This window comes from Carcharodon carcharias, chromosome 2 (genome assembly GCF_017639515.1).
Source record: "Carcharodon carcharias isolate sCarCar2 chromosome 2, sCarCar2.pri, whole genome shotgun sequence".
Lineage (NCBI taxonomy): Eukaryota > Metazoa > Chordata > Chondrichthyes > Lamniformes > Lamnidae > Carcharodon > Carcharodon carcharias.
The window spans coordinates 118,722,778-118,748,618 of record NC_054468.1 but is presented as its reverse complement, the minus strand read 5'-3'; the positions used below and the strand labels follow the sequence as shown (position 1 = coordinate 118,748,618).

Here is a 25,841-nt window from a genome sequence, read left to right as displayed (position 1 = left end):
CAGACAACCAAAACTCGGTTTTAAGGATTGTCTTAGAAGAGGAAAGAGAAATGGAGAGTTTAAGGGTGGGAATTCAAGAGCTTAGGGCCGAGGCAGCTGAGTGCACAGCCGTCAATGATGGAGCAATTAAAATCGGGAATGTTCAAGAGAGCAGAATAGAAGGAGTGCAGAGATCTCCGAGCGGGGTTACTGTTTGTTTACAAAAACATAAATGTATCATGTCACATGTCTTTTGTTATTTTTTTTCCCTAATGCTCACCCATCCTCTCACCTCAATATTGTGCATCTTCTATAACATCGCCCTGTAACTTTAATGTTTCTTGCTCACCCCACCCAGCCTCCACTTTGAACGTGTGACATAATAATCCAGCTTATTCCATGTTTACTGACTTTTACCACTGAAATGCTTAACAATGCATTGTGTCAGTCATTGTCACCAAAGCAAATAAATTAGACACAGTTTGCAAGTTTGAAGCATATAAGCTGACTGTGTGTGTCCATGGAATTTTCTATGCAAGCCTTTTATGGAGGCACATGGCTAGTGAAATGCTCTGACCATGCGGAATTAATTCATTGACAATGCTGCTGTAAAGTGCTGGAAGAAAGACAATACTAAGCAACGAGACATTGTCTGGAACTCTCCGTTGTTTAGAAATCTATTTATTCTCGTGGAAAGGTTTGTGCCGGCCCTTCATATACTGGTGATGCTGTGCGGTCTGGGGGAGGTTGTCCAGTGCAGGGGAGACTGTCAGGCGTTTCTATTTTGACCCGAAGCGTTCGGCTTTGAAAAGAAGGGGGGAGCTGCAAGGAAAACCGGCATCCACGCCACAACCCCCCGAGATGTTCGGGACGAGCTACCTGCGCGAAGCGGGAAAGGGAAACGAGCGGGAGTCCGATCCGCACGACGAGTGGAGTGGGGCAGGTGCCCCAAAGCCGAGCTTGGGAAGCTTACAGGAGTTCAACGAGCGCTTCAGCAAGTACGTGCAGCGGGCCCGGGCTGTTGAGCGGAGCACCGCTGTGCTGGAGAAGCAGCTGGAGGGTCTGCAGCAGATCGAGGAACTCTCGGGTCTTGAGGGGGTGTTCACAGAACAGATTGACCACAACCAGCAGAGAATTTGGCAGCTGCTCAATGACCTCAACCGCCTGGAAAAGGAGCTGAAGGATGCTCAGCGAGCCTTGGACGAATATTGCACCAAGTAAGGCTGTTTGCTTTCCGTTTGACACCCAGCATTGCTTTGCTTCTTGCTCATGGTCTCACTCTGGTATCAAAAGCAGCGAGCGATGAGAAAAACCTTAAAGGTTATTCTCATTAATGTGTGATTGAAAAATACAATCAAGGATGGGATCATTTGATTTGAAGGCATAAACTGGGTCGGCAGAAACAGAGGCCTGAATTTTCAGCTTGGCAGGGCGGGCGTGGTCGGTGGGTCCAGGATCAGCTGGGGAAAGGACCGCCATCGGCTCCCGACTGTGATTTCACGCTGACGGCCAGCCAGCGTGAAGCACGTGCTAAAAAACTCAGTGCTGATAGAATGGGCGGCGGAGGGGGAGGGCAAGAGGATGGCAGGCGAGGACATCAATGCCGGGGGTGGGGGGTGAGCGAGCACTAAGAGAAAGCTCCCTGGAAGGCAGTGAGCTGCCTCAGGGAGCTGAAGACCTGAAACGCAGAGAATAAAGTTTTTAAAATCAGGAAAAAAAACGTCCAAGCATCACAATCAGGCACCTGAACAGTCCTTAATCCCCATCGCTGGAGGAGATAGACGACCTTTCACTGAGGTCCCAGATACCCTGATATCTTCACCACACTGCTATCAGCTCACACTCACAGCAAGTTACAGTGCAAATAATATTCAAGCTGTAGGGTGCAGGTGTGTTTTGCAGGGATGTTGGGGGGGTGTGGAGTCGATGTTTACTGTGAAGGTGTAGCTGGGCAGAGCAGTGGGAACAGTATCTTTCATCTAGCCATGTGATTACTTGACCCTGACATTTAAAGTGCTTGAAAGGATAGTGTTCCTTTCCTGGGACTGGTATTTTTGAATGTGCTGAGCACAAAATTCACGAGAGAAGAAAAGGTTGTAATGTTTCTCATTCTGTTCTTCTCAACGTATCAGTATGAGTGAAGAGACAGGTGCTGGAGCTGTAATGTCACTGGGCTAGTAATCTAGAAACCGAGGCCAATGTCCTGGGGGAAGGGTTCAAATCCCACCATGGTGGCTGGTGGAGTTTAAATTCAATTAGTAAAATCTGGAATTAAGCGCTAGTCTTAGTAATGGTCACCATGAAACTACTATTGGTTACTCCTTTTAAAAAAAAACATCCGGTTTACTAATGCTCTTGAGGAAAGAAAATCTGCCGTCCTATCTAGACTGGCTTATATGTACCTCTATTGTTGGTTCTTAACTGCCCTTTGAAATGGCCTAGCAAGCCACTCAGTTCAAGGGCAATGAGGGATGGGCAACAATTGCTGGCCTTGCCAGTGATGCCCAGGTCACGAGAAATAATAAATGAAAAGAAACAATTTAAAGAAATGGGAAGTTATTCTAGTTTGTAGAACATGGCTTGAATTTGGTGTGAATGTAAGAGAGATTGCTGGTGCAGTTAAAGACAGGGACTGGGCAACGTGGACCTGTTGTAATGAATATTGAATAGAATCCATGTCTAGTCTGAAGAATTATTGGGAACTGTTAATGGTGAAAGATGTTGTTACTGTCTCCTTGGCGACTGCTATAATTACCTGTCATCCTGCTGTCCCTTTCAATTCCATTGCTTAAACTAATGTATCTGTTAACGGGCATTTAATCAGCAATGTGGAAAGAGACAATGGAATCATAATAAAGCAATTATAACAGTAGTTTGTGATGTGAATGTGTGAGGGAAAGATGGGTTTTGGATCACCTTTTCTATTGCCATGTATCCTATACATAATCATTTGTGACTGATTGGGGTCTGAACCTCCAAATATGTGTCCCATGCTGGGGCCAGGACCTGTTCAGTATCTATGCATAGATACAGAGCTCAACAAGAACTTGGTTTTAAAATAATGAATCATCTCAAGGTGCTCTATAAATAGGGGAAGGGAGCAGACATAACAAGAGCAACAATTTGCATTTATATAGCGCCTTTAAAGTATAATACTGAAACATGCCAAAGGGCTTCATGGGAGCATTATCAAACAAAATTTGGTACTGAGCCACAGAAGGAGATATTTAAGCAAGAGGTCCAAGAGAGAGGTTCTGAGGAGCATCATAAAGCAGAACAAAGAGGCAGAGATGTTTAGGGAGGGAGAGGAGGGACAAGATAATGGAGGGATTTAGCGAAAGGTAAAAGAAAGGAGGTGAGGACTGAAAGTCTGTCCACAGAAATAGATTTTGTAGTGGCTGTTGAGAGCGGTCTTGTGGCACAGCGGGTCATGGGCCAGCAACCCCAGGTTAGAGTCCCACTTCAGGACTTGATTGCCATGGAAGGTCTGTTCATAATGTGGCCAAACAGGTTGATAATCCTTCCAATACACCTGATGGTGAGCAGGAGATTTTCTGAGTTGTACTGAGATAGTCGAAGGGTACCTGTCAGGAAAGACTAAACAGGCTGAGGTGCTTTTCTCTAGCAGGAAGACTGAGGGGTGACCTGATGGAGCTCTTGAAGATTATCAAAGGATTTGATAAGGTAGACCTAAAGAGAATGTTCCCACTTGCGGACGAGACCAGAACTTGTGGCCATGGATATAAGATAGCCGCTGATAAATCCAACAGGGAATTCAGGAGAAGCTTCTTTACCCAGAGAGCGGTGAGAATGTGGATCTTGTTACCACAGGGAGTAGCTGGCACAAATAGTGTAGACACATTTAAAGGGGGAGCATACTGCAGAAGGCCTTGGGAAACCACTGCAGTGCGGTGCCACGCATAATCATGGAGAAGTCCACTGTCACCAATGCCTTCTTTGGGCATGGTACCTGCAAGAGGAGTGGTGATTGATGGTATTTTCTCACTTGAATTTTCTTTTTGTTAATACCAGGAGTGTTATATTCAGATCAAATTTAATATCCCGTTATGATGGATACTGAATACAGAAGTACAGTATTTACTTCGGTAAACCATTGTTGCTGCTGGAAAAAACTCATAATACCACAGCTTTACCATCACAGCCATCATAATTACACGTATTCTTACATTGTATTTCCAGTGCAGAAACAGGCCATTCGGCCTAACTGGTCTATCCTGAAGTTGATGCTCCCCATGAGCCCCCTCCCACCCTTCTTCATCGAACCCACCAACATTTTTTTCTACCCCTTTCTCTCTCACATGTTCATCCAGCTCCCCCTTTAAATGTGTCTACACTATTTGTGCCAGCTACTCCCTGTGGTAACAAGATCCACATTCTCACCGCTCTCTGGATAAAGAAGCTTCTCCTGAATTCCCTATTGGATTTATCAGCGGCTTTCTTATATCCATGGCCACAAGTTCTGGTCTCGTCCGCAAGTGGGAACATTCTCTTTAGGTCTACCTTATTAAATCCTTTGATAACCTTCAAGAGCTCCATCAGGTCACTCCTCAGTCTTCCTTCTAGAGAAAAGCACCTCAGCCTGTTTAGTCTTTCCTGACAAGTACCCTTTGACTATCTCAGTACAACCACCATTTCTGTTGACTTGTTGTCATGATCAAAGTGTCCCCGATTGTTTAAGACTAAAAAGAACGACCAGCCGAAAGGTCCCCCCTGCTAGAGGTGGTGATGAAGGAGAAATTATAACAGTTTTGGAATGACTCTGGTTTGTTAATTTTCATGTATTAATGTTGGATCTTGCTCTTGTAGACTCACCTTTGGAAAATGTTTATAAAATAACGTGAGTAAAAATGAATGAATTGTAGAAATATTGTACTTCAAGGCACTTGTCTTGCTTTCAGATATAGAACTGAATGTGAGAGCCATGAGGAGCTTCAGGATACTTTTGAAAACCTGAACAAGGTGAGAGTCTTTGCTTTGACTATTCGCTCTAATTATGCGGCACCCCAGGGGAGAATAGGGAAAAAGGTTAAGGTTTACTGTCAAATTGTGACTCTTGAAACCTCAGGCCAATTCCAGGGAGTGTCACATCCCTCTTCACCAGCCCGTGCCTCAGATCCAACAGGGCCTGGTTTTAACCCTCTGTAAGTGGATGGGTTTTGAATGAATTAAAATTGGGCCTCATTCCTTTGTTATAATGGGCTGGATTTTCACCCTCGAGGCAGGGAGCAGGAGTCAGGAAAATACTCGCTCAGCCCACCCACCTCAGGAGAAGGTGCCCGCAAGGGTGCGATTTTCATTGTCAGGGGTGGTGGGGCGATGGGTGCAGGCTGGAGTCAGGCCAGCCAACCCAGGTAAAAGTTTGGGGGCAGCCACAGGGGCTGCCGAGTGTGCAGGTGGGCTATTTAAAAGGCCCGCCTTTGTGCTGTGGGACTCTGTCCCAGTTAAAATACAAACAGAAGGCCCTCCAGTCCTCACCCCTCACACCTCCTCACTACTCACACACTCCCCATGTCCCATCCATGGCACCTCATATCTCCAAACCACCCCTATGGCCCCTCAAGCCAATCATGCCAAGATATGCCCCCCAAACAACCCCTATGGTCCCTCATGCCTCCCCCCATGCCACGCTATGCAACTTCTCTGCCCATTGGCCCACTATACACTGTATAGAAGCAAAAAACCCAAAGTGACAGTAGGATGTGTAAAAAATGCATTATGAAAGCAGTCATTCATTGATAACTCTCCACTTTCTTAAAAGCTCCTTTTCTCTACAGCCCAATAAAAGTGTCTCAATAGCAGAAATCTCTTTATCTTGTGTAAATAAACATTGTGGAGTTGACAACATAAATTATTGATCCAGAATCAAGCTATGTTTTTTCTGGAGTGCAGGTGCTTCAACAGGCTAATGGATGTCTGGGCTGTCAGCAAAGCCTCATTATGTATTCTAGGCTGAAAGCCCAGAAATCCATTGGAGTAATAAAACACCTGAGCCCCAGAGAAAATATTGCTTGGTTCACAGCTGTGGCTTTCTGGTCTATGCCGTTAATTTCACAATGTTTATTTACACAAGATAAAGCGGTTTCAAGTGGACTGTAGTAAAAAGGAATTTTCTTTAGGAAAGTGGAAAGTTATTAATAAATTACTATTTTTAAAGCATTTTTCACACATCCTGCTGTCACTACAGGGTTCATTGGTTCTATACAGTGTATAGTGGATGAACAGGCATGTAAGTGCCAAAGCTTGGCATGGGGGTGCTTGAGGGGCCATAGGGGCTGTTTTGGAGGCATAGCTTAGCATGGGGGTCATAGCTTGACATGGGGGTTATAAGGAGGCCTTTCTGAACATTCCTTTCAAACATGACACCTCTGAGGTGCTGTGAACTGCAACCCTTTGAACAGCAGGCCTGACTTCATGAAAATTGATGAGGACTAGGACATGCTTTTCCCCGCAATGGAGTTGGCCAGGTCAGGAGTGCCGGGTGCGGGCTTTTGACCTGAATAAGCCCGGACCCTTAAACAGCACTTCCAAAAATCGGAAGCCCAAGGAATGGGGTAAGGACTCCTGGAATTGTGCCCCGGCTGCCATTCTTAAAGGGCTCCCAGGTCATCCCAACTCACCAAAAATCCAGCCCCATGACTCTGAAATAAATCCTAATATTAATTATAAGTTTTATATTTATAGTTTCATATTAATGAAACTTAGATATGAACAGTTAACTTAATTGTCAAAATCACCCTGTGGCACAAGGACGAAACAGAAATAAATTAAATTAAAATTAAAAAGTTTTATTTCTGCTGTTCTGCTATCACGTTTCTCTTTTACCCATTTTCTCAACTTGAATGTTTATGAATTTCATCTGCTGTTTTCATTATTTTTAAGTAATATTCCATATCTTAAATTTTCTAAATGAGCATTTCTAAATGGGTGCTCACCCATTTTCCAAAGCCTTGAAGGTTGTTAGATCCTGGTTTCCAGTTTAGTTAGGATTTATGGATCCGGGTTGCCCACTTGTTTTGATGGCCGAGTTGGCTCGATAGACAGAGTTGATCAGCAGACAGTTCTTAGGTGGAACACATTCTGTTTATTTACAAAGGTCCTCAACAGCTACACTCGCGTGCTTTCAACCCAAACCCTGTCTCCATACTTCTCCTTACTAACTCAGACTACTGACTACAGAGGGAGCCCACGCTATTCCTGTATTGGTTACATAAGATCATGTGATCTTCCTTCATAACATCCTTCTTAAAGGTATACTACACATTGCATAAAATCATAATTACCACAAAAGTCCTAATCTATTTGGAGGCAGGACCCAAACAGGCAAATGATTAGCCAAAAACGAAACTATGTTCTATTTTGTTTAACAAGTTAAACTTCAGAACAATAGATTTTTGGGAACAGGAAGTGTATTGATCTCAGGATTTAAACAAACATGTATTATGTTGTCTTTGCATTGTGGGATAGAGTGGCAGGAACAATATAGGGGATTTGCAGCATGACCCAGCCAATAGCAAACAATATCACAGTAGCCTAGCCACCATCTGCAGGATGTCTTGTTGTAAAATATCATAAAATCCCATTAAATCAGGTGTCTGCTCTATGGTTCTGTATCTGAAAGGTATTTCAGATAAATCATAAAATAGATAATGGGACAAAGCGAGGAATGCAGGAGGCTCTTGAAACAAAATAAACTTCAATTTATCTTCAGATGAAGTAATAAGTGCAGTTTTCCATCAGGCTAAGAAAACTATTCACAAATATAACACGATACAAAATGTTCAAGGTTTGAACTGAAAATGCCTGTCGCCAGTCAGAGATTACAATGTAGAGCAGTCTAATAATATCGGAACATGGGAACTGAAGGAGGCCATTCAGCCCCTTGAACCTGTTCAGCCATTCAAAAAGGCTATGGCTGATCTGTGTCCTAACTCTATTCACTTGCCTTGGCTCCATATCTCTTACTACCCCAACTAGCAAAAATTGACTTATCTACAATTAAGCCTAATTGCTAGTGCCACTGAAAATCAATGACATCCTAAACAAGCTGTTTCATTGCTTGGAGTGCAGAAGTTAACACAGGGCTCCACTGATACCTCAATGAGTAAGTGAACTACATGGTGCAATGTTGAGTTGGGAGGAATATTGATCTGTGCTTGGTTAGCTCATTTGAGCCAGCCATGAAAAGTTGGCAGGCAAGGGGGAGATACTATTAACCTCATTGGAGTAGGAGGGGATTGAATTATGCATTAGAGGTCATGAAACAACTCATTTCACTGCCAAGAACTAACTCAAGTGTGCTCATGCCCTGTGTGTTTGTTAATTGTATATTAATTGACCGTTTAATTATATTTATGTGGTGGGCACTAACTGGGGATTCACTTGAGCTCCTGTGTGTAGGAGCAAGGCTTACCATGACTGGTGGGAACTGTGGGGCTGGGGTGTGTCATTGACCTCGAAAATCACATTTTAATTTGACTTTTGTAAGTTTCCCTTGTGTTTTTTCTTTTTTGTTGCAGTTTCCCTTTAAGGGGCTGCCCCTTTTATTTCTTCACTTGATTTTTTTTGTTAATTTGTTTATTTGTCCCCTTTTTCTATTGGTTTAATCAAATGAGCATATATATAGGACTGAAATTGGGTTTGGGGGTGTATGTTTGTAAGGTGTACCTCTGTAAATAAAATCTTATAAAGTGTGTAAATAATAGGCTCCAGTTCCATCCTTCACTGCCTAGCTATTTGGAGTGGAACATGGTTCTGAATGCGACAATTGAGCTCTCCCAGTACTGAGAGGGGATATTATAGCTTCTATTCAGTCAATGCAAAGCCTCAATTACTAAAATGGAAAGCTTTCAAAATCCAACATACATGCCATATTACTGTGTCTTCTTTACAGAATGCAAATGAAGCTTTATTAAAGAACTTGGAGCTCCAGATCCGTACCCAATTCCTACAGGAAGATATTCACTCTACTAAAGAGAGAAACAGGAAGGTAGGTGTAAACTATCCATGGTCAGTCGATTATTTGAATGCACTGAGTAATGGTAAGCAAAGTAAGCAACTCACACATGCCAATAATAAGTAGCACACGCCATCTATGCCTCGGAACTTACTTTGATTGAAAGCACTGCAGAGTTGTGCATGACCAAAATCTTAACAATGTTCGCCTGAAGCTGCACTTGATCCAGAATGTGTGACAGTTTTCTTGACAGCAGCATAAATAAACACATAAAAGGCATCTGCAATGAGCAAGTGTGAAATATTTATCTATGTTTCGCCAGTAAGGAGGACCTTATAACTTGTGGGCAGCACATTCCTGTTATTGCTCGGCCCCAATTCAAGATAAACGGTTAATTTATATTTGCCCATTATATCCTTTCTACAGAACAGCCATAAGACTACTGCAGATAAAATTAAATCATGGGCTGTTTCTGAATACTGTTAATGGGGAAGCATATTCTGTGAGGAAATACAAAGCAATTCTTCCCAGGCTAGCATTACAATTTTTTGCAGCCTGCAACCTCTGAGCTGTGTGATTGTGGAAACTAGATGCTTGAAGCCAGATCAAGGGAGACCTGACGTGTGTTTAGCTGATGTCAGTGATAGAATCTATCAGCAAGGAGCTGATATTGATTCAGCAGACTCTCTATCAATGGCTACTGACTCAAAATGGCCAGGCTGATTCTTAATTCAACAGCATGGTAGATACTCGCAGGTCAGCATTATCATAAAAAGGCTTGGTGTGGAGTAGCAAAAATGGGATGAAGCTGCTTTATACACCACTTTAATTGGGAAGGTAAAAAAAAACTGAAATTGATGCCACCCATTAAGTCACACTATTCCTATCTCTGACTGAGAAAGATAACCTGGATTTGTGGGGGAAAAGGGGGCTATTCATTCTCTCCTGCCTGGCCTCCCACATTCCACCTTCTGTACATTTAGAATCTTTCAAAGATCTGTTGCCCGTATACTAATTCACACCAAGTTCCACCTGCCAATCATCTCTGATGACCATGTCTTTCTCCCCACAGATGCTGCCAGACCTATTGAGTTTTCCCAGCATTTTCTGTTTTTATTTCATATTTCCAGCGTCTGCAGCATTTTGCTTTTATACTGTTATGCCAACCATCCTTGTGCTCAATAATCTACATTGGCTCTGGGGCAAGCAATGCCTCGATTTTTAAGTTTTCATCCTTGTTCTCAAATCCCTCCATGGCATGGGCCCCCCTCCGTATCTCTGTTCTCTCTTCCAGCCCCACAACCATCTGAGATCTCTGCACTTCTCCAACTTAGGCCTCTTGAGCATCACTGACTTTAATCGCACCACCATTGGCAGCTGTGCCTTCAGTTTCCAGGACCCTACATTCTGGAATTCCCTTCATAACGCTCTCTTTTTTTCCCTTTAAGACACTCCTTAAAACCTACTCCTTTAACCAAACTTTTGGTCAGCTGCCCTAATATTTCTTTATGTGGCTCAGTGTCAAATTTTGCTTTAGAATGCACCTGTGAAGTGCCTTGGGATATTTTACCAGGTTAAAGGCACTATATAAATATGCATTGTTGTTCTTGGGTGGGACAATGGTTATCTACCCAAATCCAATAAGGAAATAAGGAGAAATGTCTTTGCTCAGAGAGTGGTTAGAATGTGGAGATCACTTCCACAGGAAATGGTTGTGGTAAATACCTTAGATACTCTCAAAAGGAAACTAGATGAGTATGTGAGAGAAATGGGAATATAAAGTTATGCCAAAAGACTGAGATGAGGCAGATGGAATGGGAGGAGAGTCTTGTGGAGTATAAACAGCAGCACAGACTAGTGAGGCCGAAAGGCCTGTTTCCATGCTGTATGTTCAATGTGAATTAAATGCATGAATAAAGTTGTAGCAAAATAGTTGATAAAAGTTAACTGTTAATTTGAAAGAAATTTTAATTTCATGGTTTTTGTCTCATTATTGAAGCAATTTAACAGTATTTCATTTTTGAGTAAAAAAGCATTGGGAGGCACAAGAATTCTCTCAGTTACCAGTGTTGTAACTCTAGTGGGAGAATGATAGAGTCCTACTGAAATTAGTGTGGGAAATTGGAATTTCAAGGGTCAGGTCTGTAAGATGATCACTGTTTTATTTTCTGATATCTTTCTTTAATGTTCACATTCCACAGAATCTAGCAGAAATTCAGGACTACATGAACGTTCTAAAGGATGTCCGCCAGTCCACAAGTTGTAAACCTTCAACCACATTAAGCCATGAGGTAACCCAACATAGCAGAATGCAGAACGTCACAAAGACTTACCTTTGAGATTTATCAGTTCTAAAATGTCAACTTTGAAATAAATCATGTGTGAGCACATTTGTAGTCAGCTCCCCTGTTGTCTATTCCTCTTGTTACAGGAAGAAGAGGAGCAGTTGGCTGTGGAGAGGGAGTCTTTGATGACTTCTCAGTTGGATGACTACAAGGGTGGTCCCTCTCAGTTACAGAGCCAGAGTGAGGTCAGTCAGTGTATTTTTTTAAAAATTTATTCACGGGTTGTGGGCATCATTGGCTAGGCCATCCCTAACTGCCCTTGAGAAGGTGGTGGTGAACTGCCTTCTTAAACTACTGCAGTCCCTCTGGTGTAGGTACACCCACAGTGCTGTTTGGGAGGGAGTTCCAGGATTTGGACCCAGTAACAGTGATACATAAAACATGCTCCAGAAAATCTAGGCTATTAATGAAATGAACATCCACATGTTCAGAGTGGAGACCTACAACACTCTGAATAGCCTCCTTCTGGCCTGTAATGATTCTATATCTGTGCTCCACCAATGCTGGCCTCTTGCTCATCTCCACCATTTAAATCCTTCCACCATTGGTGACTGTGCCTTCAGTTACATAGGCTCTAAGCTCTGGAATTCAAATAGAACATTTGAGGAAGAATTTTTACATAGAATTCCACCTGCCTTGCAAGAGCACATCTTCCTATTCCCTTTTCTCTCACATTACCTTTCGCAACCTCTTTACTTCAACCACCTCCTGTGGTAGCAAATTCCATACTCTAACCACTCCCTGAGTAAGGATGTTTTTCTTTCTTTCCCTATTGGATTTATTCCTGACTATCTTGCACTTACGTAACCTAATTTTGAATTCTCCCACAGGTGGAAATGTCCTGTGCACCTTTACCCTGTCCAATTCATTCATTATTTTAGAGAATTCTGTCAGGTCTCATTCAAGTCTTCTCTTTTTGAAAGGGAAAGCCCCAACCTGTTCAATCTTTCCTGATAGCTGTACCATCTTGAAATTGTCTCTGTACTTTCTCCAATGCTTCCACATCCTTTTTACAGTATGGGAACCAGAAATGTGCACTGTACTTAAAGTGAGGTTTGACCTGAGCCCTATAAAAGTTTAACATAACTTCACCTCTTTCGAATGTTATAGCTCTGGGAATAAATCCCAAAAGATTTACTTGTGCAAATGAGCAGAGAGATGGAAGATAAAATGTCACACTGACAAATGGAAAGTACTATACAATGGTTGGAGTTACGTAAGGGCACAATGAATGAGAGAGAATTAGTACAAGCTGACTCCAAAAGACAGCTGGGATGTATTGCTAGACAATGTGGTGAGGCAATTGTTAATAAAACAAGCTGTCAAAGCGCTATGATAGCCAGGGCAATGGATGACAAGTCCACCTAGGTTATGCTATCATAAAGATTTATTCAGCAGTAAATCTGAGAATATTACTGTGTTGGAAAATTGGAATCTGAAGGTCACTGAATGCTGCTCTGTTGGTGGGCTTTTGGTTTATAGATTATTTTATAAAGCTATAGCTCTAACTTCAATTTGCCGAAGAAGAAGACTCTAAAGGACACTTCCATCTTTATCCACATGGGCAATAATCTGACTGGAGCCGAGTACTTACTATTCAAGGTTCTGCCTGATTTTCATTCTATTGAATGGCGTTGGCAACTTTCTGTGTGAGTAGAGTCAGGTGCAGGCCATTGCAGGCTTCATTGGGGCAGCTGAGGCATTGCCAGAGGGCACCTTTTCTCATCCACCTCCCAGGTTCCACCTGAGGGGCATAATCAAAGAAGGACTGGTAATCCAGAGACCCAGGGTAATGCTCTGGGGACCAGGGTTCGAATCCCACCATGGAATTTGAATTTTTAAAAGAATCTGGAATCACAAAACCACTGTTGATTGTCGTAAAAACCCACCTGGTTCAGCAATGTTCTCTAGAGAAGAAGTCTGCCATCCTCACCTGATCTGGCCTCCACTTGACAGTAACGTGGTTGACTCTTAAATGCTCTCTGAAATGGCCAGGGAAGCCACTACAAAGCCAGTGAAAAAGAATGAAACCAGACAGACCACCCAACATTGACCAAGGCACCGCAAACAACAATTGCAAACCCAGCCCTGTTGACCCTGCAAAGTCCTCCTTACTAACATCTGGGTGCTTGTGCCAAAATTGGGAGAGCTGTCTCACAGACTAGTCAAGCAACAGCCTGACATAGTCATCCTCACGGAATCATATCTTACAGATCATGTCCTAGACACCACCATTACCATCCCTGGGTATGTCCTGTCCCACCGGCAGGGCAGGCCCAGCAGAGGTGGCGGCACAGTGGTATACGGTCGTGAGGGAGTTGCCCTGGGAGTCCTCAACATTGACTCTGGATCCTATGAAGTCTCATGGCGTCAGGTCAAACATGGACAAGGAAGGCTCCTGCTGATTACCACGTACCGCCCTCCCTCAGCAGATGAATCAGTGCTCCTCCATGCTGAACACCACTTGGAGGAAATACTGAGGGTGGCAAGAGTGTAGAATGTACCCTGGGTGGGGAACTTCAATGGCCATCACCAAGAGTGGCTCAGTAGCAGCACTACTGACCGAACTGGCCGAGTCCTAAAGGACATAGCTGCAAGTCTGGGTCTGCGGCAAGTGGTGAGGGAACCAACAAGAGGGAAAAATATACTTGACCTCATCCTCACCAACCTGCCTGCTGCAAATGCATCTGTCCATGACAGTTTCAGCAGGAGTGACCACCGCACAATTCTTATGGAGACTAAGTCCCAGCTTCACATTGAGGATACCCTCCATCGTGTTGTGTGGTGCTACCACCCTGTTAAATGGGATGAATTTCAAACAGATCTAGCAATTCAAGACTGGGCAACCATGAGGCGGTCTGGGCCATTAGCAGCAGCAGAATTGTATTCAACCACAATCTGTAACCTCATGGCCCGGCATATCCCCCACTCTACCATTACTACTAAGCCAGGGGATCAACTCTCATTTAATGAAGAGAGCAGGAGGGCATGCCAGGAGCAGCACCTGGCATACTTAAAAATGAGGTGTCAACCTGGTGAAGTTATAACACAGGACTACATGTGCGCCAAACAGCATAAGCAGCAAGTGATAGACAGGGCTAAGCGATTTCACAACCAATAGATCGGATCTAAACTCTGCAGTCCTGCCACATCCAGTCTTGAATGGTGGTGGACAATTAAACAACTCACTGGAGGAGGAGGTTCCACAAATATCCCCATCCTCAATGATAGAGGAGCCCAGAACATCACTGCAAAAGAAAAGGCTGAAGCATTCGCAGCAATCCTCAGCCAGAAGTGCAAAGTAGATGGTCCATCTCGTTCTCCACCAAAGGTCCCCAGCAGTACAGTTGCCAGTCTTCAGCCAATTCAATTCACTCCATGTGATATCAAGAAACGGCTGAAGACACTGGATACTGCAAAGGCTATGGGCCCTGACAATATTCCGGCAATAGTACTGAAGACTTGTGCTTCAGAACTTGCTGCATCCCTAGCCAAACTGTTCCAGCACAGCTACAACAATGGCATCTACCCAGCAACGTTGAAAATTACCCAGGTATGTCCTGTACACAAAAGCAGGACAAATCGAACCCAACCAATTACCGCCCCTTCAGTCCACTCTCCATCATCAGTAAAGTAATGGAAGGGGTCATCAACATTGCATCAAGCAGCACTTGCTTAGCAATAACCTGCTCACTGATGCACAGTTTGGGTTCTGCCAGGGTCACTCAGCTCCTGACCTCATTACAGCCTTGATGCAAACATGGACAAAAGAGCTGAACTCCAGAGGTGAGGGGAGGTGAGAGTGTCTGCCCTTGACATCAAGGCAGCATTTGACCGGGTGTGGCATCAAGGAGCCCTAGCAAAACTGGAGTAAATGGGAATCAGGGGGAAAACTCTCTGCTGGTTGGAGTCAAACCTAGCACAAAGGAAGATGGTTGATGTTGTTGGAGGTCAATTATCTGAATTCCAGGACATCACTGCAGGAGTTCCTCAGGGTAGTGTCCTAGGATCAACCATCTTCAGCTGCTTCAATAATGACCTTCCTTCCATCACAAGGTCAGAAGTGGGAATGTTCGCTGATGATTGCACAATGTTCAGCACCATTTATAACTTCCTAGATACTGAAGTAGTCCATGTCCACATGCAGCAAGACCTGGACAATATCCAGACTTGTGCTGACAAGTGGCAAGTAACATTTGCGCCACACAAGTGTCAGGTAATGACCATCTCCAATAAGAGAGAATCCAATCATTGCCCCTTCACATTCAATGGCATTGCCAACATCGAAACCCCAAATGTCAACCTCCTGGACATTACCATTGGCCAGAAACTGAACTGGGCTAGCCATATAAATACTGTGGCTAGGAGAACAGGTCAGAGGCTAGGAATCCTGCTGTGAATAACTCAGCTCCTGATTACCCAATGTCTGTCCACCATCTGCAAGGCACAAGCTAGGATTGTGATGGAATACTGCCTGCTTACCTGGATGAGTGCAGCTCCAACAACACTCAAGAAGCTTGACACCATCCAGGACAAAGCAGCCCATTTGATTGGGACCCCTTTCACAAACTTTCACTCTCTCCACCACCGGTGCACAGTGGCAGCAGTGCATACCATCTACAAGATGCACTGCAGAAACTCACTAAGGCTCCTTCGACAGCACCTTCCAAACCCACACTACTACCATCTAGAAGGACAAGGGCAGCAGATAGATGGGAACACCACCACCTGGAAGTTCCCCTCCAAGCCACTCACCATCCTGACTTGGAAATATATCGCCGTTCCTTCACAGTGGCTGGGTCAAAATCCTGGAACTCCCTCCCTACAGCACTGTGGGTATACCTGCACCACATGGACTGCAGCAGTTCAAGAAGGCAGCTCGCCACCACCTTCTCAAGGGCAATTAGGGATGAGCAATAAACACTTGCCTAGGCAGCGACGTCCACATCCTGTAAATTCCGGCCTACTGAGTATTCCCAATTTTAACCCCTCCAACATTGGCAACTGTGCCATGGCCCTAAGCTCTAGAATTTCCTCCTTAAACCTCTCTGACTCTTCACCTCTCTTTCCTCCTTTTAAGATGCTTCCTAAAATCCATCTCTTCGATCAAGTTCTAGCGGTCACCTGTCCATAATAGCTCCCTATGTGGCTTGGTGTCAGATTTTGTTTGGCCCTCCTGTCAAACCCCTTGTGATGTTTTACCACGCTAAAGGCACTATATAAATGCAAGGTGTTATTGCTGTACAGATATTGTATTCCCAGGCCATGCATTAGATGGTGTTGCCCAACATTGGATCTACATGTACAATGCCGAACCATCTCACCCCTGTTTAATTTCTCTTCTTACAAGTTGCTATCTCCTTCCAACTGCACACGTATCGCCTGATATGTGTGTAAGTACTCAGGACTCAACATCTACTAAAATCTTGTTTAAAAATTTATTGGTTCCAAAGGATTACACACCAGTATTGCAGTGTTTAAAAATCACATTGACAAACTATATCAGCCTGGCCTCTCTGGATAGAATGTTGGCTTGTCGACTGTATATAAGGATTAATGTATACATAGCACATGTAGTTAAGGTCTTTTGGCAGCTTGTCAAGAGGCAGCAGCATCATCTACCATTAGTCTGCTCTGGGCACCGTTCCAATTTATTTTATTATGAGAGGGGGAGAAACCTCTTTAATATCGCTTTTGTTTCACATTGAAAGATTAACTGCATCGTCTGTCAGATAGTGCCATCTGGGTTTCATTTTATAGTTGTGTAAAGGTCACCTCAATGCAGTATTGACCCTTGTGAATTAAAATCCAGCTCTTGTGGTAGCAGCATGCAACATGAATAGCTAAGATTGCGGCTGAACATCAAATGGTTTCTGCTGACATATTAACATATTTTATGCAATCGTTTAACATTGTCAGGCTGATTTTCATCCAAACATATGAAGTACGAGCAGGGGTAGGCTATTCAGCCCCTTGAGCCTGCACAGCTGTTGATCAGGTCAAGGCTGACCTGATTGTGGCCTCAACTGCACATTCCCACTTACCCCTGATAACCTTTGCCTCCCTAGTTAGTCAAGAATCTATCTAACTCAGCCATAAAAATATTCAATTACCCTGCTTCCACTTCTCTCTGGGGGAAGAGGTTTCCACATGCTCACGACCCTCCAAGAGAAAAAGGTCTCCTCATCTCCATCTTAAATGGAAGACCCCTTATTTTTAAACTGTGTCCCCTAGTTCTGATTGCTCCCACAAGGGGAAACATCCTTTCACCATCCACCCTGTCAAGCCCCCTCAGGGTCTTATATGTTTCAGTAAGATCACTTCTTACTCTTCTAACCTCCAATGGGTCCAGGTCTAACCTCTTTGTAATGGGTTACCACTGGGAAGAATCATGGAATGATACAGCACAGTAGGAAGCCATTCAGCCCCATTGTGCTTGCGCCAACGCTTTGAAAGAGTGATCCAGTTATTCCCAGTCCCCTGCCCTTTCCCCTTAGCCCTTTAAATTTTTCCCTTTTGAAAGCTATTATTGACTCTGCTTCCACAGCCCTTTCAGACATTGCCATCCAGTTCACAACAACTCGCTACATTAAAAAAAGGTTTCCTAATGTCACCTTTCATTGTTTTGTCAATCACCTTAAATCTATGCCCTCAGGTTATCGAACCTTCTGCCACCCTCCATGTGCTTGAACACATAGTTCACAAAGTTAAAAGAGAAGGAGCACTGGAAAGCCATTTTTCGTTTGTATACCTTCAGGAATTGAGGGTTTAGGGTCATTGTATTACCATGACAACAACCTGCATTTATATAGCACCTTTAACCTTGAAAAACATCCCAAGGTGTTTCACAGGAGCGGTATCAAACAAAATTTGATACCAGATCACAGAAGGTTAAAACTTGGACAAAGAAGTAGATTTTAAGGAGCGTCTTAAAGGAGGGGAGAGAAGTAGTGAGGCGGGGAGGTTTAGGGAGAGAATTTCAGAGCTTAGGGCCCAGGCAGCTGAAGATGGCCGCAAACGGTGGAGCGATTAAAATCAGGCATGCATTAGAAATCAGAATTAGAGGAGAGCAGAGAGCTCAGAGGGTTGTAGGGGCTGGAAAGGATTACAGAAACAGGAAGCAGTGAGGCCATGGAGCGATTTGAAACAAGAATTTTTAAATTAAGGCATTGCCCATCCGGGAGCCAGCGTAGGTCAACGAACACAGGGTGAAATGGGTGATGGGAATTGGTCAGGATATGGGCAGCAGAGGGACATGTGGCCACTCCTAGACACTACCTCACCTATGAGTGAAGTGACAGGACTTGCATTTTAATCCAATGCTTTACTGCCACCTATGACACTCCCTGGAGTTGGTGACAATGAAGGCAGAAAGGAGGATTCCCGGGTCTGGCCTCCTTGCATGACGTAACAGGGGTGGAACAGCCCGGGAGGAGATGTGTAGATCTGTGCAGCAAGGTAAGCAGGGGAATCAGGGATCATAAATGTCGGCCTGGTGAGTGACAATAAGCTTTACAGGCCAATTATCTTGACTGAGGAAAAGAGCCAAAGAGGAATTTTATAGAATCTTTTCTCAAGGTTATTAAGTTAGGGTGGGGATTAAGATAGGGTGGATTGTACATAGGGCTTATGCATAAAGATCAAGTCGAATGCTTCACAGCAATACCGAAGGAGTGCTGCACTGTCGGAGGTGCTGCCTTTCGGATTAGATATTAAACCAAGGCCCCATCTTGTGGATGTAAAAGAGTCCATGGCACTATTTTGAAGTAGGGCAGGGGAGTTCTTCTCGGTGTCTTGGTCAATATTCACCCCTCAAACAGAATCACAAAAAAATTTCTGCTCATTATCGCATTGTTGTGCACATATTGATGTTTCCTGCATTACAACAGTAACTACACTGCAAAAATACTTCATTGACTGTAAAGCATTTGAGTTATCATGAGATTGTGAAAGGCATTACATAAATGCAAGTCTTTCTTTTTATTTATAGGGTAGGAACTGGCTAAGTAGGCCAAATGGCCAACTATTCCAAAATATTTTATGTATTTTTATACTCCTCCATCAACATTAATCCTAAAGAATTTTTCTATATATAGTCCAATGTTCTCATAACGGAATGTACAGGGTAAATTGGCCACAATGATACCTGGATTGCAAGGGTTAAATTATGAGGTGACATTGAACAAACTAGGGTTGCATTTTAGAAATTTAGAAAGTTAAGGATTGATTTGATCCACATTTTCAAGATTTTAAGGGATAACAAGGTAGGGTAGAGAGCAGACACGGCCCCGGTTTAAAAGCAGTGCCTCAGACAGTGTTGCACTGGAATGTCAGTCTAGATTCCTACATTACAACGGTAATCACACTTCAGAAGTATTTAATTGGCTGTAAAGGACATCGTGAGATTGTGAAAGGCGCTATGCAAATGGGACTCTCATTCTTTGTGTGTCCAAGTGCAGAATGTTCCAGCGCCGTCGCAGTGGGGGGCAGAGCCATAAAAGGTGGTGAGCCATTCAAAAGTCCATTGACTTCGGCAGGACCGGAAAACCCCATTGGCGGGAGGGGCCGTAAAATTCAGCCCTAAGTTTCAAATTCACAATCTTCTGACAGGAAGGAGAATGCTCCCACTGAATTGAAGCTAAGATTGTAGGCTGTAGCTTATCACCCACATGAGTAATGAACACTACGTTACTGCTGTATTTAGTTAAAACATCTTGTATGGCATAATTTATACTTACGGAGCTTATTTCAATGTTCTTGCATTAAAACTCGCAACGCTGGAGCAGACTACCATGGCCATGCCGGAAGATTACCTGAATCAAATCGAACCGTACAGGGAACAAATTGAAGACTTAAGGGAAAGGATGGGGAAAGCTGAGAGGAACTTGGAAAAATGTGCCAATGAGTGTCGACAAGTTATCATGTTCCAACAATCACTGGAAGATGAATTGGAGAGCTACAAGAGGTTCATTGCAAATGAAGATTACAGGTGCGTAATAGGATCATTAGGGTTCATCGTTTCAATTGTCCATAATTAATTACATTATTAATAATTTCAGCCCTGATTTAGGTGTGTTGTACAATAAGGTATAATGCTCAGTTTTCATTCCATGCAACTCTTTTGAGATTATTTAGACAGAAGAGTAGGCTATTGTATGCTGTAAAATGTAACCTTGGAATCAATTTTGTCTTTAACCAAAGACGCCTTCAAATAATCCCATACAAGAGACACACATGATATTATTTAACGGCATTGTCAAATCTTACAGCAGCAACTTACACTTATATAGTGCCTTTAAAGTAATAAAATGTCCCATGGTGCTTCACAAGACCATTATAAAACAAAATTAGACACTGAGGGAATATTAGGCCAGATGTCCAAAAGTTTGATCAAAGAGGTGGGATTGAAGAAGTGAATTAGAGGAGGAAAGTGAGGTAGAAAGTTGGAGAGGCATAGGGAGGGAATTCCAGAGCTTGGGGCCCAGGCAGCTGAAGACTGGTTGGTTGTGGACACTCAGGATTGGAAGTGAGGGAAGCAGCAGTGGACAGGACAGTCCATGAGTAAATTTATCAGGAGTTGTCATCTACCTTGGGGTTATCAATTAGTGGAGTTATCTGATGGAACAGGATTTTTCTTGGGCTTTCCTGTTGCATGTTAAACAGAGCTTTAGATAATAACTTATTTTTCACTGACAGAGCGATTAAAATCTGGGATGCTCAAGAGGCCAGAACTAGATGAGTGCAGAGATCAGGAAGGGGTGCAGGGCAGAAGGAGATTACAGAGATAGGGAGATGTGTGATGGTGGAGACATTTGAAAACTAGAAGAGAATTTTAATATCAAGACATTGCTTGACCAGAAGCCAACGTAGGTCAATGAGCACAGGGGTGATGGGTGATGGTGTGTGTTAAGTAGCAGAGTTTTGGGTGGTGCTTAAACAGTTTCCGATCAAGCCCCAAAAACTTAAAACTCTGTCAAACTCTATCATGTGGATTTCTAATATAAATTAAATCTGGGGCACTGTAACTTTCCAGAGGCATGTATGTATTTTAAATATTTTGGGAATCATGTTCAGGTAAATTCCCTTTCTTTTCTTATTTTGATCCCATGGAGCAGTGAGAGTGGGTACATTTTGTGATCTTACCTTTGACTTGTGGCTTTTAAAACTCTCAGGAAAGTCCACTCAGGCATGACTTTGCCTTCCAGTCGCACTTGCCCCACCTTGCTGGTAGAGTCTGCTCAGTTTTCAAATTAAGCAGCGTACCAACTAAACAGTCAAGAATTCCCACTCTGGCAACGGTCGTTACCATAGCAATGCACATTGCCACCATGTCACCCCTGTAAACTTTTTTTGATATATGTACAATTTACACGTAACAATGATAAATGGGGACCTCAGAGTGCTGTGGTTCTTAAGTGATAACATTCATATTGAAATATAATCATTATAGCACCTTTTACCATCAGTTTTTTTTTTGAACAACCTTGCATCCCCTGGCCACGTGGAAACTTTCTTTTCTCCCATCTCTTGATCCAGCTCCCAAGGACATGCCTGCTTCAGCCCAAATGTATTTTTCAGATTGGGGTCCTGTCCAGTTGAAGGTGCACTAATGCATTTTTGAGGCACCAATGCATGGAGCATCCATTGTACAGGCATTGGTGCCAACTGTTAAGAAGCCAAGCAGCGGTGCTTGCTGGGACCTCTGCCATTGCCCCCAAAATGGGGAGATGGTGGCATAGTGGTAATGTTGCTGGACCAGAGGCCTGGGCTAATGCTTTGGGATCATGGGTTCAAATCCCACCCTAATAGCTGGTGGAATTTAGAATTCAATTAATAAACCTGGAATTGAAGCCTAGTCTCAGTAATGGTAACCTTCAAACTATCTTCAATTGTCAGGAAAAAAACCCATCTGGTTCACTTTAGGGAAGGAAATCTGCCGTCCATACCTGATCTGGCCTACATGTGAGTCCAAACCCACAGCAATATGTTTGACCCTTAACTGCCCTCTGAAATGATCTAGCAAGCCACTCAGTTCAAGTGGTTATTAGGGATTGGCAACAAATGCTGGCCTTGCCAGCGATGCCCACACCCCATGAAAGAATGAAAAAAATGGGTAAATCTTCACATGTGCTCACTCTGCTATGATTCCCTCCCCAACCCATTTTAACAACAACCGCAATACAGAGCATCTTTAACATAGTGAAGCCTCCCAAGTTATTGAAAACTGGATGATTGTGGGCACTCAGACTAGGGGGTAAGGGCAGCAGCAGTGGAATAGAACTGTGCACAAGTAAAGTTAATCAGGAGATATCACCTACTTAGTGTTGGAGTTATTTGATGGGGCAGGATTTCTATTGGGACTTCCTGTTGCATTTTAAAGAGATCTATGAATAAATAATTTTTCTCCAGCAGCTGAACAGATTACTTTCATTTTTCAGATCACTATCTGCCCTGACTGAAACACAAACCACCCCTTTGTCCACAAGTCATCGGTACGAATACACAGAGGTCATACCTGAGAGCAAAGGTCGGATGCAAATTAAAATTTAATTAAAAATTAAAGTTTTTAATGTCTCAGATTCTGGGGTAACTTTTATTTCATATTAGTAGCGTTTAAAACTTGAATTATTCTGTAATAATTTTCAGAACTGGAGGGTCGTCCAAGCTGTTGTTAGCTGCAGACAAAATTCTTCCATCATTTCAAAAAGATCCTGAGACTGTGTTCACACATTTGAGTGTCTTTCCAAACAGTTTTGACTCTCTTAAGACTCAGCGGGAGGGAAAACTTAAAAAAAAATTAATTCAAAGGATGTCAGCATCGCTGGCAGAGGTCAGCATTTGCCCTTGGTGGTGGCGGTGGTGAACCGTCTTCTTGAACGACTGCAGTCTGGGTAATGTAGGTGCACCCACGATGCTGTTAGGGAGGAAACTCCAGGCATTTGACCCAATGATGCTGAAGGAACAGTGGTATGTTTCCAAAATCATGACTTGGACGGGAACTTGGAGTTGTTGGTGACCCCATGCACAACTAAGTGGCAGGGGGCTGACATTTTTTAAAAATCTGTTCCTGAGAGTTTGAGATACCAAAGCAACCAATAGGTTTCTAACCAGACCGGACAGCATTGAAATTCTTGGGTGAAGGGGGAGAGGAGGTGGAGCAGAGGTTTCATCCCCCATTTATAGAAATCTCAGGGTCAGGGTATTTTACAACCTTTGACACATCCACTTTGGTCTGGTTGTGGGGTTGGGAGTGGGGAGGGAAAGCGGAGGCTCTCACCCTGTCTTAGGAACAGACAAGGAAAATATTGCTGATCTGCTCCTGCTTCCACACACACACCCCCCAACACCTCCCACCCAAGTGTAAGCAAGGATATCAATCTGCAATCACTTCGAATGCAAAACTGCCCTGGGACTGATGGAATCCTCCATGTGTCTCCAAGCCCTTAGCTCTGCTAGACATCAAGAGCGCCTAGGCTCCCTGGAACCCATCGTCACTCTTAGTTTCAACATAATCCAAGAAGGTATGAGGTATTTTCTTAATTACATGAGCTGACACAACTGACCCTTATTGTGGTGGGGGGGAGGGGTTTATTATGGGCCTAACCCCCAAATGTACTGTGAGTTCATGCATGCCTGTATCCTAGTTCATACCAACTCCCATTCACCCATCACCCACTACGCTCACCATTGGCTCCCATTCCTGCAATGCTTCAGTTTTAAAGTTCTCACCCTGGTGTTCAAATTCCTTTTATGGCCACACCCCGCCCAATCTCTTTAGCCTCTTCTAGCCTCCCAACACTCCAAGTTCTCTGTGCTCCTCCTCCTCTGTATCCCTCGGTCCCTTTGTCCCAGACTAAAGCTCTCTGGCTCTCTCTCTTACCTGTTAGTCAGTACCCACACTGAAGATTTTCACTGAAACCATTTTAGGACAGAGGCATGTCTCTACGTGACTCAGTGATAATGGTCCCACCATGATTTTAATGTTAAAATGCTTCTTTTGATTTGGCTAATAATTGATAAAGTACATTCTCAGCATATCAATCAGTAAAAAGATTGCATTTTATTTTTTAGCTTTCACTGTGGCCACACAGTACAGCACACATGCTAAATCCAGTCAGAAAGGCCATTCTAGAAAAGTCGCAAAGAGAAAGGACATTGCATCTTCAGATGGCATGGGTACTGAGGGAGCTGACCAGGAATGTGCAAAGAAACCTTCTGAAATGAGCGAAGACCGGAAAATCAGTGTAGAAGAGGATGAGCAAGAAGATGAGGAGGAAGAGTTTTATTCTGATGAGGGAGAACAGGATCCAAGACCAGATGATGTACCAGACGGAGCACAGATCAGCAGGATTTATCACGCATTAAGTAATATGGTGAGAGAGAGAATGAGAAGACACAAAAAACCAGAATTACCCGTAGCGGAGTTCTATACCAAAGGGCACTATGTGCTAGTTACAGGTGAAGCCAGTTATATGGATCCTTTCTTCTGTACATCAGTTCCTGCTAGGAGTCAAGTAACTGTTACTTTTGATGATCAACGCTTTCCTGTTGATATCGACTCTCTTCCACAGCCAGATCAGCCCACACCTTTAAAACACAATGGAAATGACGATGGCGGGAAAGGACTTGACTCCACTAAAGAGAGTGGCAAAGACAAGTCTGAAGATGAAAAGCAAGGTGACAGAAAATCAGGTGCTAATGGAGAATGCAAGGGACCGACACTATCGCCATTGATTTCACCTCCAACCCCATCAATGCCAGAACCTTCACAAGTCTCGGACTATAAGCCGACACCTTTCAGTGGTCCATCGACACCAGAGCTGGATCCAAATGCACCTGACAAATGTGCATCTAAAGGTGCCCCTTCTGGAGACAAACAGAAAGATGATGAGGACAGAGCCAGGAGAATCATACCCCCACCACCACAGCCTTCAGAAAATAAGCACCCAGAGGAGCCAAAGTATAGGTACTATGAAAAGATAGAAATGACTGAAGCAGTTGAGACATTTACAGACAACAAACTGCAAGGTTATGCAGAGACTTCCACAATTGTGGAGACCACAGTGGAAAAGACAAACCAGGAGAAGAGAACAAAGAGGTTCTAAATTAGTGACTTTCACATGTACAATTTAAAAAAAAAATGTAACTTGCGTCTCAGAGTTAAAGGACTAAAATTTCACAACAGTGTGCGCACACAGTGAACTTCACCTTGTTTTCCAGAAATTAAATCAACACCAGGATCAAACTGTAGATAAGCATTTAATAGTTTGTGTGTGTTATTTATGAATGAACAGTTTTGAAAGCATTAGTATAGGATTTATGAAGACAGCATGGGTCACACTGCTTCATTTCTGCTAAGAGCCTTGTTTCATGTCATGAATTGAGTTTAATTTCTGAAGCAATTAGTTCACCCCAAGGTTTTAATAGAAAAGAAGTTGACAGAACATTTTTCGGGAATCTTTAGTAATAATGAAAGGGCTTAATCTTATTGACCAAGTGTGTGACAAATAAAGTAGAACAAGTTATAGCCCAATTTGTTATGT

General features: G+C 43.4%; 1 protein-coding gene across 1 annotated transcript; it reads left to right on the top strand.

Moving 5' to 3' along the window:
* Positions 1–840: 840 nt before the first annotated feature.
* Positions 841–25,443, top strand: LOC121288001 (filensin). Its single transcript, XM_041206209.1, has 8 exons — positions 841–1,196; positions 4,899–4,959; positions 8,891–8,986; positions 11,155–11,244; positions 11,385–11,483; positions 20,085–20,287; positions 22,737–22,825; positions 24,370–25,443. The coding sequence occupies exons 1-8, from the start codon at positions 841–843 to the stop codon at positions 25,401–25,403; spliced, it is 2,028 nt and encodes a 675-aa protein (XP_041062143.1). The 3' UTR covers positions 25,404–25,443.
* The last annotated feature ends 398 nt before the right edge of the window (positions 25,444–25,841 follow it).